We start from the raw sequence: 16251 nt of genomic DNA on the forward strand, positions 1-16251 counted from the left end.
CAAACCATCCAAGAATTTACCACTACTCGAGGGGATACCTAAGATCAAAATAGGCTAACTCAGCAAGCAGATTTGAAGAAATCTCAAGATAAGATCCTCACTAGTTCGTTCTTGGTAGCATTAAAGCAATCAAATTGTTTCTTAAGCATCTTAATTCTATTTTGCTTCAATAATGGATCACCTTCACAGTGAGCTTCAATAGCATCGAACAATTGCTTTGAAGTCTTGTACTCCTATTTAGGAAACAGGTGCACTAATTCTTGAGGATGCCATCCGAAGAGTTGAAAGAGCCTTAACTTCAACAGCATACAAAGATTTTTCTTCGCCTTTTAACTCTCCTACCTTGTAATTAGTTGTAACACCGTTTACAGTAAGAGTTGGCCATTCATATCCTTCAGTGATCATAATCCACATGTTCAAATCTTCTCGTTGAATATAATCTTCAAATCGGCCTCTCCACGCCCAGAAGTCAGCCAATGAAACTAACTTCGGTGGAGAATTAGTACGTCCAACGACATGATCATGATAGACCGAGAAGCCATTGTTTAAATTCGTTTGCTGCAACTTAACGAAGATAAATTAAGTTCGTTTGAAGGAAAGAAACGAAGATAGGATTAACTTGGTTTGAGGAAACAAACGAAGATAAAGCTAATTCGTAAGGTGAGAATGAATGAAGATAACTTTAAATTCGTTTGAAGGAACTTAACGAAATAAAGCTAAATACGTTTGAAGAGATTGAACGAAGATGAGATTAAGTTCGTTTGCTAAATTCGTTTGAGAAAACAAATTTAGCGACAGTTAGGGTATCAGGAGGTTGTTTTGAGAGAAAATAATCAAACAAACGATCTCGAACCTTCGATAAGATATCGATTGGCTCTGATACCACTGTGAGTCCCTCGTAGCTACAGATCGCTCTCGAGATCGTCTATTATTATATCGTGAGTGCGGAATCCTCACGAGATAACTAGTTTGATTAGTTAACGTTATATCGCTTAATTATCAAGTAGATAATCAGCAGTATGATACTATATTCGTTTCTATAAGCTATAGAACGAACTTAGTGGTCTGGAGTACGTGTATGTCGAATATCTTCACTCAATTTAGCGTATTCATTCGTATATATATGTTTCAGATCGAACTGGGCTTGCTGGGCTTTGTTTTTACTAACTTAGCTGCCCAGCCCATGTAACGAAGTTAATCTTCGTTTGTACCAAACAAAGTTTATCTTCGTTTGCCTCTAACGAAGATATACTTTATCTTCGTTAGATATAAGACTTAGTTATATTCCTTAGTATTTCATCAACAAGGAATCCTAACACATATTATGTTTGTACTTGCATACCACACAAACATCATACATAACATATATAAACACCAAAACATGTAACCGATCATTACCAAAACATAAAGTCCATATCTATCAATTACATATATAGATACGACATAAAATAAATAATGTCTTAATCTAAACGACATATCAATCTAAGTTGCTGTTGTCACATCAACGTGCATCAACATGCACACTGCACCAACTCATCAGTCATGGCTTTAGACCTCAACATAGCTTCTTCGAGAGTAAGAGGGCGAACTGCAGCCATGGTTGCTTTAACTTGAGGAACCAATCCGCGAAGGTACTTCTCCACACTTTTTTACTCTGGTGAAACCAAATGTGGAACCAATCTTGACAATTCAGTGAAACGGGTAGTGTAACCAGCATGGTCAGCACCTACCATCTTGAGATCAAGAAATTCTCGTTCCAATCTTTGTAACTCAATCTCTGAGCAAACTTCCTTTGCATCATTTCCTTGAAATTATACCAAGACATTCCCTCAGCTGTTTCTTTACCTCTGATTCGCAGCTGGGTATTCCATCATGAAAAGGCATCAACAGTAAAAGAGTTTGCCACGTATCTGACCCTCTGTTCAGGTGTATACTACTGATGCAATGCCAAACTGCTTCATCTTGTCCAACCACTGAACAAACTTGACAGCTCCACCCCTACCATCATATCTTGAACACCACAGTCTTTGAGTTCTTATAAGTACATCCCTTCTTCACGCCATCTCTGGGTCTCCTTGGTACCTCTCCAACCCATATAGTCGTATACCCTCCTCAACATTCTCATAATACTCACCACCACCTTGTCCATCTTCAGCATTAGCTTGATCACCATTAGCAACTACATGTACAATGTTAGCTTCCGCGGTTCTTTGTGCTAGAACTGTGTTGACTACTTGAGTGATCATATTAATCATCTCTTGGTTGGGTTGATTCTAGGGTTGATCATTTACGAGCTCTTCAACAGCATTACCCCGACCACCTCTACGCCTCCAACACGTCCACCTCTTCGACCACCACCACGACCACCACCGTGGCCTTCACCACGATCACCACCACGGCCCCTCTGTTCGCAGCAGTATGCCTCTCGTCCTCACCATTGTCCTACACACACGTAAGTAAGCCACGATAAAAAGTTAGTCAGGAAGAAACACTTGATGATGTCGATGTCACACGTTGCACTCAATTGACACGCTCGAATCTTATCTGTAAGCACCCTTATGAGCTTGTCCTAATCATGCCATTCATATCAACATACTACTAATATAATAAACTATAAATATTATAACCCTAAACCATCGCAGTTAAATATGGTCCGAATCTAACACCTGCATCCGATGCACTAGCGGTGTTTGTATACAAGGTACTAGCGGCTAACCCTCCACTCCCCTAGTACATCTAATATAAGGTCGGATCACAATACTGGTATGTTCTCTAGGTATTGGCACAGTATGTATACAGGGTGTACCAGGGCTAACCCTCCCCCCCACCACACCATTAAACAGCCCAGAGTTGCTACCACACTCTAACTACAAGTGCAATCCATGAGGTCAAAAACTGTCGCAAAACAGGAAGATAATCGCAGAACGTTGATCAGCGTTTCCTTGCTACCTTCTGTAATACTAGTTAGTGTCATCATTTCATCTTGCTCTAATAATAACATAAGTAATCAGTCCAACCACATCAGAATGCACGTGCACATGCACACGTAAGCACATGAACAATGACCATTAACACCATCTCATGAACACGAACACCAACACAATGCACAAGAACATAACGAAGGTGACGTTAGCACGTAAGGATGCACATATAAATTCCTATTATATATGCTACATGAGGTACTTAGGTTTAGTCTAGGCCAATCCACATAATTCACTATAACCACGGCTTTGATACCATTCTGTAATACCCCAACTACGACGGAATATCGGGATGTCACGAAAGCACAACATGACATGGCATTACATAAAAAAAATCTAAATGAACAGGTACTTGCATTGGTACAAGCACAACAAATCGCACATGAACGTCAACACAACATGCATAAATGATCAATGTACTAGTATGTCATTACAACACTCAACCCTCAAATGGGTGCATACAGGCATTAAGCCTGTGAATCAAAAGTCAATCATGGAACGCTATCTAGAGCGCATATCCCTGAATAAAATCTAACAAAATATGCGCCAGTTCCTCGATCCAAAGCTCCTGCTCGTAGCTACTTCATCCATGTCTAGCCTGATCACCTGAAAAGTATACTAAAATATGTCAACACGAGATTGGTGAGTTCGTAGGTTTTTGTACGAAAGAACTAGCGATGAACATGAAAACTTGTCGATTCTTATGAACATGAAAATTTGTACAATATATGTAAGAGCTTAGAGTTACATACCAAATGTCTTCAACACACAAGTAAGCACACAATGACAAATAATGACCTAATGCACATACGGCCGGGACTAGTACCAGGAACGTATCCCAATGGCACTAATGAACGAATCCCATGAACACGGGCCGACTTAGTGTACCAAGTAATGAACATGAACAAGTAACTCTAAATGCACGGCTCAATAATCAATATATATATTGCACATGATAAAAAAAAAAGTAATCGATAAACTGTTAGAAAACATTTGTATACTTTTCACCCAAAGCACGTAAAAGTGGGGCTACGAAACTCACCTGAAAAGATGAACAAGTATAAATGACCTAGCACAATGATCTTGAACTGGAACAGTCACGATAAGCACTTGAACAGTCCAAATGTCTCACACTGCCACAAATCACACGATAAGTACTAGAACTCCAATGTACATGTTTATGTCATATACTAGTGTCTTAAGAAATGTCATTAAGTGTCATGTGGTTAAAAGTTGTTCTACTGGTTGGTTTATTATGTACTTAGCTCTTATTATAATTACTTAATTAACTATTTCAAAGTCTAGTTATATTTTGATTAAGCATCACATAAATATTAATTTATTCATGGGAAAACAATTATGTCCAATGTTCTCGCGAGGATTAAATTTCGGCCACCAAAACAAGATTTTAGGTGCATTAATTACTAGCTCAAATGTCCAATCTATACTCCATTAATAAGCAAACTACCCCACCCCCTTTAACATCTTTACCTTTAAAATGTCTTTTATGCCCTCCTAATTTACACTACCCTATTTTTTCTCCATCACGCTCATTACACACACATACGTTCATCCGATTTCTGATTTTCTCTCTCTCCCCCCTTCTCTGATTTTCTCCCCCCATAAACACCATCCACCACCGCCCCAAATACCACCATCCACCGCCGCAATCCACCTTCTATGTACATTATCCCCCATAAACACCATCCATTATCGCCCCAAAAACCACCATCAAACCACCATCCACTGCCGTCGGCTTATTTTTTTTCTTTTTCATCGCCACCGCCCCACAGACCACCATCAAACCACCGGCGTTTTTTTCTTATTCCCCGCTGCATTGCGCGGGTACAACGCTAGTTAGTATTTGACATGCTTCGGTTCACATTTCAAATCACGATTTCCGATTTTTTTTTTTTTTTTTACGTTTTTTTTATTGGAGAAATAAGCCATAATTGCTGGTTAATAATAATATTGGACTACACGACCACATTAATTGTCTTGTCAGATTCTTAGCAAAACATAAATACGACCCCAACTTTCAAAAGCAGAATACGGAATACGACCTGGTTGCACTATTACGGCCTCGTTTTTAGAAAATGAATACGATGTCAACAAAATGCGACCTCGCATTTAATACGACCCAGAGACAAAATACGACCTCGTATCGCGATTTGCGACCCGGAAGTGTTTGCTACTTTAGATTTAGATCTGGAACTTGGTCCATTACGACCCCGACGAGCTGGAGAAATTGTGCTTGTACCAATGCAAGTACCAAAACTTCAAATTAAAGGTAGGCCTCATTTCTCTACATTCGACCAACGCAGAAATTGTTCAAATGTCTCATCTCTGCGGTGTTCCTGAAAACTGGTACACACCATCATGTACGTCCACACCACTGCCAAAAAGACACATGATTAGGTATACTAATGATCTGCATATACTCGAAACCAAATACAAGATTTGTTATTACCTCAGCATAGATTTGAAAGCTTTTAATGTGAGTATGTCATAATCATCAGTAATGAGCGTATAAGATGACCTTGAGATACACAACTGATCTGCAAGAAAACTCCAAGCATCAAGTTGGGTTCTAAAACAGGGAAGAGAGCCGGTAAGTAGTAAAATGGAGTACTCATAGTATTTGGTGCTCATGAATGTCAAGATGATAACATAGAGCAAAGACCTTTTTTCTTACTTGGTTACCAGTTGGTCACCGAGAGTCCCTCATAACGTGACACTAACCTGCTGGCCGCTGACAAGAAAAGAAAGCAATGTAAGACACCCGGTTGGACCTTATACAATGTATAAGAACATATTTCTTTCGTACTTGTCGACAGGCTGTCGTTTTTTGAGGCTAAATTCAATTGTTTCTCGGTGGCCTTGATTTGATGGAAGGACTACCAATAGCCGTCACATAATCAATCACATCTAAGTGACGCCACACCAACATAAACAATTTAGTACAATACTTGAAGAGGGTTGTTACAAATACATATAAACAAAAGATAAGAACTAATATACCAGCTAATACCATCATAGATTTTAGTGCCAAAATTGTGATGCCAACTAACATACCATGTACATATTTCGATAAACAGATTTAAATGTTATCATATACAGACCTACAAACATATGTATATAACTATATTCAAATAAATATAAATCTAGGTATATATGCATATAGATAGATATACATACATATATCCATGGCTTTCTCACAATTCAACATGTAGGCTACACCCTTGTAACACCCCAACTACGGTGGAATATCCGGATGTCACGAAAGCACAGCATGACATGGCATTACATAGAAAAAAATCTAAATGAACAGGTACTTGCATTGGTACAAGCACAACAAATCGCGATCACGATTTAGCTAGTTTTTGGGTTGTAAAAGCTATAGATCTAGTTTAAAAACATAAACTTAAAAATTTGACATACTTTCTTTACCCATAACTGTTTTCTTTCTTGATTTTTTTGAAGATTAAGTTTATAAAATAAAATGAACTTTTATATCTAAACTAAAAACGGGATTTAAGCAATAAAACTCACGATTTAGTTATGAAATCGGGTAGTAACAACCGATCTATGAACAAATTGATGATAAAAACTTAGATCTTGGATTTTGATAAACAAAGTAGGTAGATTTCTAGAAAGATAAAATAGGCTAGTAAAGATGGGTAGCAAAGCTTTTTGGAGAGAGAGTGGGGAGAGTTAGTAGTCTCCTAGCCTCTCAACCCAAGTTTGACTCTTTAACCGGATACGTTTGACTCACAACTTAAAGAGACTCAGCGTCCCATTTAAAATTTTAAAGACATAAATGAATATATTTTTCGACTAGCTTTCCAACGGTTACAAATATGATTATAATTAATTATTATAATCTCATTAGTTCATTTTTAAGTATTTTCCGATTATTTGGCATTTCTACATGACAACTAATATTCCTTCGAACACAAACACTCGCACCAAATCTCTAAGTATTAAATGCACTAGAACCGGATGAACATAAACTCGCTTCATTAATACTTAATATCTTACAAAAGCACACGTACATGCCCTAAATTGGCCAATGACGAACTATACCGACACGTACATGACTAGCCATAGAAATGACGAACGGAAAAGTACAATCGGACGGGATACTCAGATGACGATTGTCACAACCCTACAGCATAGAATCAATAAACCCTTTCCTACTACCTGTCCAAGAAATCGTCCGCATTGACGGTCGTTCCATATTTATAGTTTTTAACATAACTATAAATGTGCCCATGAATCTCCCGTTTAGATTGTTGCATTCCCAAGAAAACCATAAATGATAATTGTTGTAGGCTAAACAGAGAAGAAATCAACTTGTATGTGATCTATATTAAAATACATACCAATAAAATTCACACTTCATTCGAAGAAAGTCCAGGTTGTCCAGCCTCTATTGCATCAAAATCCTGGTGCCTATGACATCGGCTCATCATCAATGAATAAATAAATTTTAAAAAAAACACATGAATACATAGAATAATACCATAACAAAATTAACCTTTCTGAGTCACCCGAAATGTGTATGTTTGACCCTCAAGATGATTTCATTCGCTTCACATAGCCTTTGATATGATCAGAGCACAGTGTCTTCAAAGAATTGATTTCTTGAGCGCACCCATTAATTGATGAAGATGGAGTGTCAACTACGTTGGCCAGAGGTTATAAGTCATATAAGTTGTAGGTTAATATTGATGATGAAGATAGAGTTTAAAGTTGATGATTTCGACACAAACTGTATGAGGATTTTGGAAGCCAAAACATCCCCCAACGTTTTAACCTTTATCTGAATTAATCAAAATTGATACTGTTTGTATTCATCACGTGGGATATGAATGGTTGGGCTTATGTAAATGGAGCCAATCAGTCGATTGGTATACTAACTGATAATTGGGTCTGTATTCATTCATATTAATATGTTACTATTAATACACATTAACACTAACACACATAATTAACAAATACTCGTAAAATTTAATAATAATTCATAGATACGTACATATTTTGTAGACAACTATGATATATAATAACATAAAATATGAAAATTTTCAAGTTTAATTTTAAAAGAAAACCCCAATAAATGGCTATGATGAGCTGAAAATTAAATAAAGCACAGATTAAATAAAAGATCAGTTATACGTATATATACCATAACAAACTCAATAAAATCCGAGTTAACAATTGGTTCATAACAACAAAAATATGTCCATCCAAAATACTAACTCTCTCATATATCTTTAGCACAATACCATTAACACAAAAACCTTTTCATCACCAAAGCTATAAAATCGGTTTTATCTTTAGCACAATGCATGAATAACATCATTAACCTCACCATTAACATACAATCATAAGTTATCTCATAAATCATTACATTATCACACGAACTCTAATACAATGCATGAACAACCTCATTAACATCATAAGAATTATCATAAATACATAGCATCATCATTAATACAAAATCATAAATTCACTCATTAATCTCTTCATTCTATCACTTTTGTGCTAACTAAGTAACTATAACTTAACTTTATATTGTGTGTATATATATATATACCATAACAAACTCAATAAAATCCAAGTTAACAATTGCTTCATAACAACAAAAATGTTGAGATATAAATTCAAATTTACAAATTATAAGTTTGATTAATACTTGCGTGCATTTAAGAAATTAGTTTTATTTTAGCTAGATTATAACCCGCGTGAAACATGGGGGAATCATATAAAAAAAATATATTTATACATATAAAAATACTGACATAATGAAAAAAAAAACATTAAAAGTATAAGATACTGTAAGAATAAAAAATAAAATAAAATCAATTACACAAACTAACATTGAAAACATAAATACTTTTCTACATCTTCATTTGATTTGAAAAAACTACAAATTGGACATTTTATTTTTTTCTTTGATTACTTTCAAGTATATAAACATAGTTATAAATTTTTTTGTAAATATCTTATATTTTTATATTAGAAAGTAAATATATATTAGTCAATCATTAGAGCAAATTACACCAAGTTCATATGTACGAAATTTGTATATAACACGAGATCACGATTCTAGTGACAACTTCCAAATCACATACATAAAAATATATCATTTTTGAATATCAATATCCAAAATATAAATATTCTCATCTGTAAATATATTTTTGTGACACGAGCTCATGATTAAAAAGCAATTTTGATATAGAAAAAAATATCAAACTTCAAAATGATATAGATAAAAATATTTTGATCTGTAGCCTAATTATATAAATTTGCATAAAAAATACCGTACAAACTTGTAAAATCATATAACTTGAATTTAAGAGATATACATAGAGCAATTTGTAATAATAATAATAATAATAATAATAATAATAATAATAATAATAATAATAATAATAATAATAATAATAATAATATTAATATGTGAATATATCATTAAGTTTTTTTTAAAAGATATACATGGATCAATTTATTATAATGATAATTAAATTAAAATTAAAATAATATAATAGCCTACTTGTTAACCGATTTTTTCTTTTTTATTATTTTTTCATTTTTTAATTTTTTTTGTTATTATTTAATGATGAATAGGATAAAATATAATTTTTAAAAGAATGCTTAAAATTAGAAAATTAATGTAAGTATGACAAATCATAAAAAATACTATATGGCAATCTTCCACAATTGTCAACTAATCAAAAAATAATCCTCTCTAAGTTATATAAAGAGCTTTATCATATTTTAAAAAATATTTGATTAGAATTTTTAGTTAACCGGGTTTAATTTAGTTTAGTATATATATAACTATATAAATATAAATATTGTAGTTTGGTAGCTTGATAAATATACTACTGGTAGATGGAGTGTGCTTTGTTTTTTGATAAATATAAATATATTAAATTATACATTGAATGATTTATTTATGATGGTGTGCAGCCTGGAGGAGAAGAAGTTGTTGCTCTTCGGTGGTCTTTGTGCCAATACTCCAGAGTTATAAAGATAGAGGACTGCAGTGCGCTCTCTAGTGCGATTCCATCCTATGCATTAGCCCATATGCAACATCTCCAAGAATTGGATATATGGTCATGTGATTCAATGAAGATGTGTTCGAAATAAAAAGGAGGGTGGTGGTTAATGATGTCAGAATTGGGGAAGGAAGTGGCGATAATAATAATAATAATAATAATAATAATAATAATAATAATAATAATAGTGGTGGTGGAGTCGTATCATCATCGTTAACATTAACAAATATCTTTAATTCCATCATAGCTCCCCTCACATCCTCTAAGTTCAAGCTTAACCAACCTCTTACACCCTTGAGCTAAAATAGTTAACCCAATATCCGACACCAACGAGCTATAAAACCCATCAACAGTCCCACTCAACTTCAATATCTGCAAATTATCAAATGCTGCAATCGCGCGTAACACCTGATCATTACAACAATGCAAAGCAAGCTCTTGCAATGTGCTACAATTTTCTGCTACATCCAATAACCCAATCTCACTACAATTTATCACAACAAGTCTTTGCAGAGTTGGGTACACTCTACTCAAATTTCTCAACCCCAAATCTACTTCCTCGACAGCTCGTAAATTACTATTCTTTAAACAAAAAACATCTGAATCGACACAAAACGGACCAAACTCACCTCCTAACGAAAAAAGGCTCGAACTTTTCGACAATTTCTCAAAACTAACAATGCCATTAACCAAATCAACATCAATAAGATTCGGAAACCGCAAAAACATCCGCCCCGAAACAACAAAACCCCAATCAAAAACCCTAATAGACCTCACTAAACTACCCTGCAAATTCAACCAGCTTTTAGAAACCAATGAATTTGACTTCTTTTGAAAACTTTCTTCAAATTCAGACAGAATCCTCAACTGGGTTGCTTCTGGAATCTGAGAAATGTAATCAATTTGAGAAGAATTTGGAACTAGGGTTTCGGTTTTTTCAAATTGGGGGAAATTGGAAACGGCGGTGAAATATTCCGGTGACGGTGGGGATGAACGGCGGGGAGTAGGTGGTGGTTTCCGGTAGAAAGAACGGCGGCGAATGGTGCTGAAAACGGCGTGATCGAAAACTTTTTTGTTCTTTGACCAGAGCGTTGACCATGGTGAAGAAGGAGTGTTAGGGTTTTGATTTTCAATAGAACAAGATGACATTTTGGGGGTGTTTTTTTGTTTAATTTTACATTTGATTATTTCTTAATCTATAAAGAAGGAGGGTGTATATCTTTAATTGTCGTTTATGGAGGGTGATTATTCCTTAATCTATAAAGAAGGAGGGTGATTATTCCTTAGATTTGCGTAATCTAAGGAGGGTGTATATCTTTAATTGTCCCCAATTGAGAGATGTATTCCCTTTTTCCACTCTTCAAAGCCTCACCAAACTCCAACATTTAGAAATAAGATCGTGTCCTGGTATCCGAGTGATTGTCAAGGAGCATGAGGAAGAAGAAGATGAAAACCACACCACATCCTCATCATCATCTTCTGATGTATTCCGGTCCCTCAAGTCTATCAAATTACATAGTCTACCTAATCTTGAGGGTTTTTTCTTGGGTACGAATGACTTTCGATGGCCTGTATTGGATAGAGTTGTGATACTGAAATGCCCAAAAATGAGAATGTTTACAGAAGGTCACTCGAATACTCCGATGCTGAAATACGTGGAATCAGACATGGGAGAACATAGTGTGGAATGTGGCAAAATCAACAACTTGTTCCATCCTCCTCCTACAACTACTGCTGCCTTCTTGCAACAACAACAACAAGAGGCATGTTTTTATTTTTATTTTGATGATTAATACTTCTTTTTTTCAAAATACTTTATTAGTACGTAATTCTGTCAAATGTATGTCGACCTTTATGTGTTTTACTAATTTTTTTGATCATATATGTATGTATCTTCCAGCAGAAGGTTCCATATGATCCAAGTTTGGATGGTTCAACCACCTCACTCCCCCCTATTTCACCAAGAACGAGGATGCCCTGGTTCTACAATCACTTGATCAAAGCTGATGTGCGAGACAGGTGGGTGGGTAATCCGAGATTTATAATTCGACACAATGAGTTGCAGCATCTTCAGAAGATTGAAAAGATGAAAATATCATGGTGTTCCGCGGTAAAGGAGATATTCGAAACATTCGAAATGAGCAGTGGTTTGAACCAGCAAACACATTCTGTTCTGGAAGTAAGAGAGATGGAATTCTCAAGGTTGTCTGATATCAAGTGTTTATGGAAGAGCAAACAGTGGACAGTATTGAAGTTTCCAAACCTAACAAGACTATCTATTGTTGGTTGTTATAAGTTAAAACATGTATTTACTATTTCCATGGTTGGTAGTTTATTGCAACTCCAAGAGCTAGTTATAAGCTACTGCGGAGAAATGGAGATAATCGTGGTGGAAGATGAAAAAGAAGATGAAGATGAAAATGATGAAGAAGACGAACAAAACAACGATAGAAAAGAAGATGAAGATGATGATGGAAGAAGACTCAACGGGGACCACAAAAAAGATGAAAGGGAACATGATGATGACAGAAGAGAGAACGAGGTGGAGTTTCCTTGTCTAAGATCACTAACCCTTCGTGACCTTTGGAGTCTCAAGGGCTTTTGCTTAGGGATGGAGACTATTCATTGGCCATCATTAGATACCCTGGAAATAAGAGATTGTCCAAAAATAACAACTTTTACCAATGGAAAATCTACTACTCCAAAACTCAGATTAATAGACACAAATTTTGGGTTGTGTGATGCAACGGAAGGGGTCAACTCCTTTATACGGACAAAAATTGAAGAGGTTAGTGGTGTTCAGCTCTCTATATTGTTTTAACGTATTCTTGAAATGCTCTTAAAAGTTCGGTCTTTTTTAATGAAACAAATTCTTGAAAATTGTTACAGGGATACGAATTTGAGTGAGTGTAAGAAGCCAAAACAAGATGCAGTACTATTTAGTGGTATGTACTTTTGAAGCCATTTCTCAATCGAATAAACTAATTTCTGATGAGAATCTTAGACACACCAACACTTCTAGTTAACAGCACGAGGACCTGGATTTTTCTAACCAAATCTGGTAACAAACTGAATCTAGCTTTTTGGCATTAACCAGATGCTAAATCCGCTCACTTTTCTTGTGTAAAGACTGATTTCCGACATTCACTCGCACTTTTAGTGGCTTGCCAAACCGAAAAAGTTATAGTGTAGATTAGCATCGACTTCTTATGGACCTAAAATTTCAAATTATTTCTTCCTCACAAATATACGGTATTTCTTTAGCCTAAAAACATGCAGCCAAGTTAGTTCCAAAAAGATATCATTGGTTTCGGCGGTCGAACACGTCTTTAGGTGAGCTTTTGGTATATTAAATTCCGAAAGTCGGGGTTATGAAAGTATGTTGTATTTAGAATGGAACCATTGAGTTTTAGAATGGAACCCCATGTGAGCTTATCCGTCGGCCCAAGTTGTGGTAGTAGGCACTGATTTCGGTTACTTGCACGAGTCCATATATATTATTTGTGCATACTTACTGTAAACATACAATCAATATATTAGTTTCTAGTAGTAACCATCTTTAGGTAAAATGGTATCGAATCTGTATAATTATGGATTATTCTTATAAAACAGTCGTCATTCAACCTTGGTGAGGAGTATTGCTAACAGTTAAACCAAATGATCTCCTATTCTTTTTTTTAAAGTTATGGTTGTGAAGAGTCATCATTTAATGTGCACAAAACGCAATCAGTGAGCACACAGACCACTCTTTTTAGCTCCTAGCTTGTAGCTCTTTTTGCCAATAGCCATTTTTGGCAGATTTTGCACCGGTTTCAGCCTTCGGGTTGTTTTTGCAACTTATCTACTCACAAATATATACAGCATTTTTAGCATGATTGAACATGTCGTTAGATGAGCGTTTGGTGTATTTAATTCCCACCAGAGACAAGGATGTTGATTTATTAGAAAGGGAAAAGTTTTGGGAGAGATGGATTAGTTGGTTTATGTCGTCATTTGGTGAGCTTAATTACCTCTTACATGATTGTTCTATGTTGAGTGATGCTACTACCCTATCCCAAATAACATTCACAATAATTTTGATTTACATATATATAGCAGACCCGGGTAAAGATCCATCGATTTGAACTGTTAGTTGGATCTTGGAACAGAGGAAGATCCATCACTTAATCGGGCAGAGCCAGATTTGATTAGTTGAGTCAAGATGGATCGATTTGAACTGCATTTTTTTCCCTATCTGACATTTCTTTTGATAACATGTCTATCGATATCAATGTGCTTCATTTGATCAGGGGCTTTGTTTGTTGATGACATGTTATCACAACACCACCCCAAATGAGCATCCCAATTGATCTTCAAATATTCTAAAATATATATATATATATACTCTTCAGACCATGTGTGTGTCAAGGGGAGGGGTATTTCGGGTATGGGCTGATGCAGTTAGCTCAGAGGTGAGAAAGCCATTAGCTACATGCAAGCTCGACATGTGTTGTAGAATAGAACCCATTAGAACCCATTAGAGCATTAGAGCATACATGTGTTGGACGTTATCATATATGGGCTTGTAATTAAAACTGATCAGAATTGTTAGAATGTCAATATATGTAGGGCGGCCCAAATTAGTTACACTCCCAAAAAGAATGAGTCTATATGTATCTACTCACAGTAAACATACAATCAATACACTAGTTTCTATTCCTACCATTTTAAATTAAATGGTACCAAATCCCTAGAATTAGAGATGAAGTTTTAACAGTCGTATGTCGTCATTCAACCTGAGTGATAGGTGACCCTAACAATTATTAAATGCTTTGCTGTGTTTTTCCTTTAAAATTATAGTTGTGAAGGGTCATCATTTATACGCATATACAACTGTTTTTATATTAGCTCCTTGTAGTTGTAGCTCTACATCAGTGCTAACCAACAGCCATTTTTGGCAGAGTTTCGCACTGGTTTCAGGTTGTTTGCAGCTTCAAGCATAACAGTTGCTTCAAAGAAACGATTGTTTTACGCAAGTTCGATGTGGCTGTCGTTTGGCAGTGAAATGGGGCATCATTTGAGCTATGTTGGGAAGTTATTGGACAATGTTCCGCTCTTTGTTAGAGGTACAAATAACGTAATTGTAACAGTTTAAGCCTTTTGTATCAAGACAATAAAGTTTCTGGTGTGAAATAATTCTAAGAACCTGTATATGTTTGCAAAAGTCTAATTTTGTATAGATATTTTTTTCATTCAACAGCTTTAATATTATTGTAACATAATTATTGTAATTGCTGAGTATTCAAGAAAAAACTTCATATGAAACTTGTAGTCTATTACCTCTTTTAGCACATGTTCAGAGACATAGACTTTAAATATAATAATTTTGTAATTATCTATCTGACCAACCGTCTTGCCACTTCCAGTTTAAGTACAAATCAGTTCTTACCACATATGTGAAGAAAATTATTTAGTAGTGGATCCAACTATAGATATTATGTATACTAGCACGGTACCCGCGCGATAAGGCAGTAGTCATGACGGTGATGGTGTGATGGTTGGGCAACGGTTGGTGATGGAGCGACATTGAGTTGTGTATATAATTGATGTAAAAGGTTAATGGACATATTTTAAAACATAAAGGATTGATAGTGTAATTTAATCATTAGTATTAAGAAGGTAGTGTGTGTGAAAGTATTTTTAAGGGATGCCAAGTGACAATATTACATATTTTCAACATTATCAAAAATAAAAAGGGTTATTCTTTTTATAATATAGTATAGAAGTATAGAAGTATAGATTAGCTAATCTTGATTAGACTCTTATGCAGGCCACATTAGGTGTTCGATGGGCCGAGACCCACCCCGAAATTTCTTGAAATATTTACATATTGTTTATGTATATACACAAGCCCATGTGGTTAACTTTGGTCCACCCTACTTGTAGAAGTTCTACTTAAGATAATCACAAAATTTATGAGAACTTAGATAATATGCAAGAACTAAGATGACTATCAAGGAAGGCATGGAATCATAACATGTATTGGAATTTAATGATGGAAGAACAAGAAAATGTACAACAAGGACCAAAAACCGATTCCTTAAATCCTAAAACAAAGGTACAAGGGTTTTCTTGCTAGAAGATGTTTTGGAAAATGATTTTGTGAATTGATATAGAGGTGTTTTTGATGGAGAAAATGTAGGAAATAGAGAGAAATGGTGAGG

General features: G+C 35.3%; 2 protein-coding genes across 3 annotated transcripts; one reads left to right on the top strand and one right to left on the bottom strand.

Moving 5' to 3' along the window:
* Positions 1 to 10262: 10262 nt before the first annotated feature.
* LOC122594017 (F-box protein At5g07670-like) lies at positions 10263 to 11197 on the bottom strand. The gene has a single exon (XM_043766493.1). The coding sequence runs from the start codon at positions 11195 to 11197 to the stop codon at positions 10268 to 10270; it is 930 nt and encodes a 309-aa protein (XP_043622428.1). The 3' UTR covers positions 10263 to 10267.
* A 160-nt stretch (positions 11198 to 11357) lies between these two features.
* LOC122594016 lies at positions 11358 to 15352 on the top strand. 2 transcript variants are annotated; one of them, XM_043766491.1, is made up of 4 exons: positions 11358 to 11811; positions 11949 to 12836; positions 12938 to 12993; positions 14989 to 15352. In XM_043766491.1, exons 1-3 carry the CDS (start codon positions 11656 to 11658, stop codon positions 12953 to 12955), a joined length of 1062 nt encoding a protein of 353 aa, XP_043622426.1. In that variant the 5' UTR covers positions 11358 to 11655; the 3' UTR covers positions 12956 to 12993; positions 14989 to 15352. The 2 variants fall into 2 exon arrangements, with proteins under 2 accessions (XP_043622426.1, XP_043622427.1); XM_043766492.1 differs by having other exon boundaries at positions 11952 to 12836.
* The last annotated feature ends 899 nt before the right edge of the window (positions 15353 to 16251 follow it).

The sequence above is a fragment of the Erigeron canadensis genome, chromosome 3 (genome assembly GCF_010389155.1).
Source record: "Erigeron canadensis isolate Cc75 chromosome 3, C_canadensis_v1, whole genome shotgun sequence".
Lineage (NCBI taxonomy): Eukaryota > Viridiplantae > Streptophyta > Magnoliopsida > Asterales > Asteraceae > Erigeron > Erigeron canadensis.

Excerpts from the sequence above, each read along its gene's own strand:
- LOC122594016 (XM_043766491.1), top strand. The coding sequence starts at position 11,656 with ATGAGAATGTTTACAGAAGGTCACTCGAATACTCCGATGCTGAAATAC. Across the intron at positions 11,812-11,948 it reads TGCAACAACAACAACAAGAG|CAGAAGGTTCCATATGATCC; the intron begins GCATGTTTTTAT and ends TGTATCTTCCAG.
- LOC122594017 (XM_043766493.1), bottom strand. The coding sequence starts at position 11,197 with ATGTCATCTTGTTCTATTGAAAATCAAAACCCTAACACTCCTTCTTCA.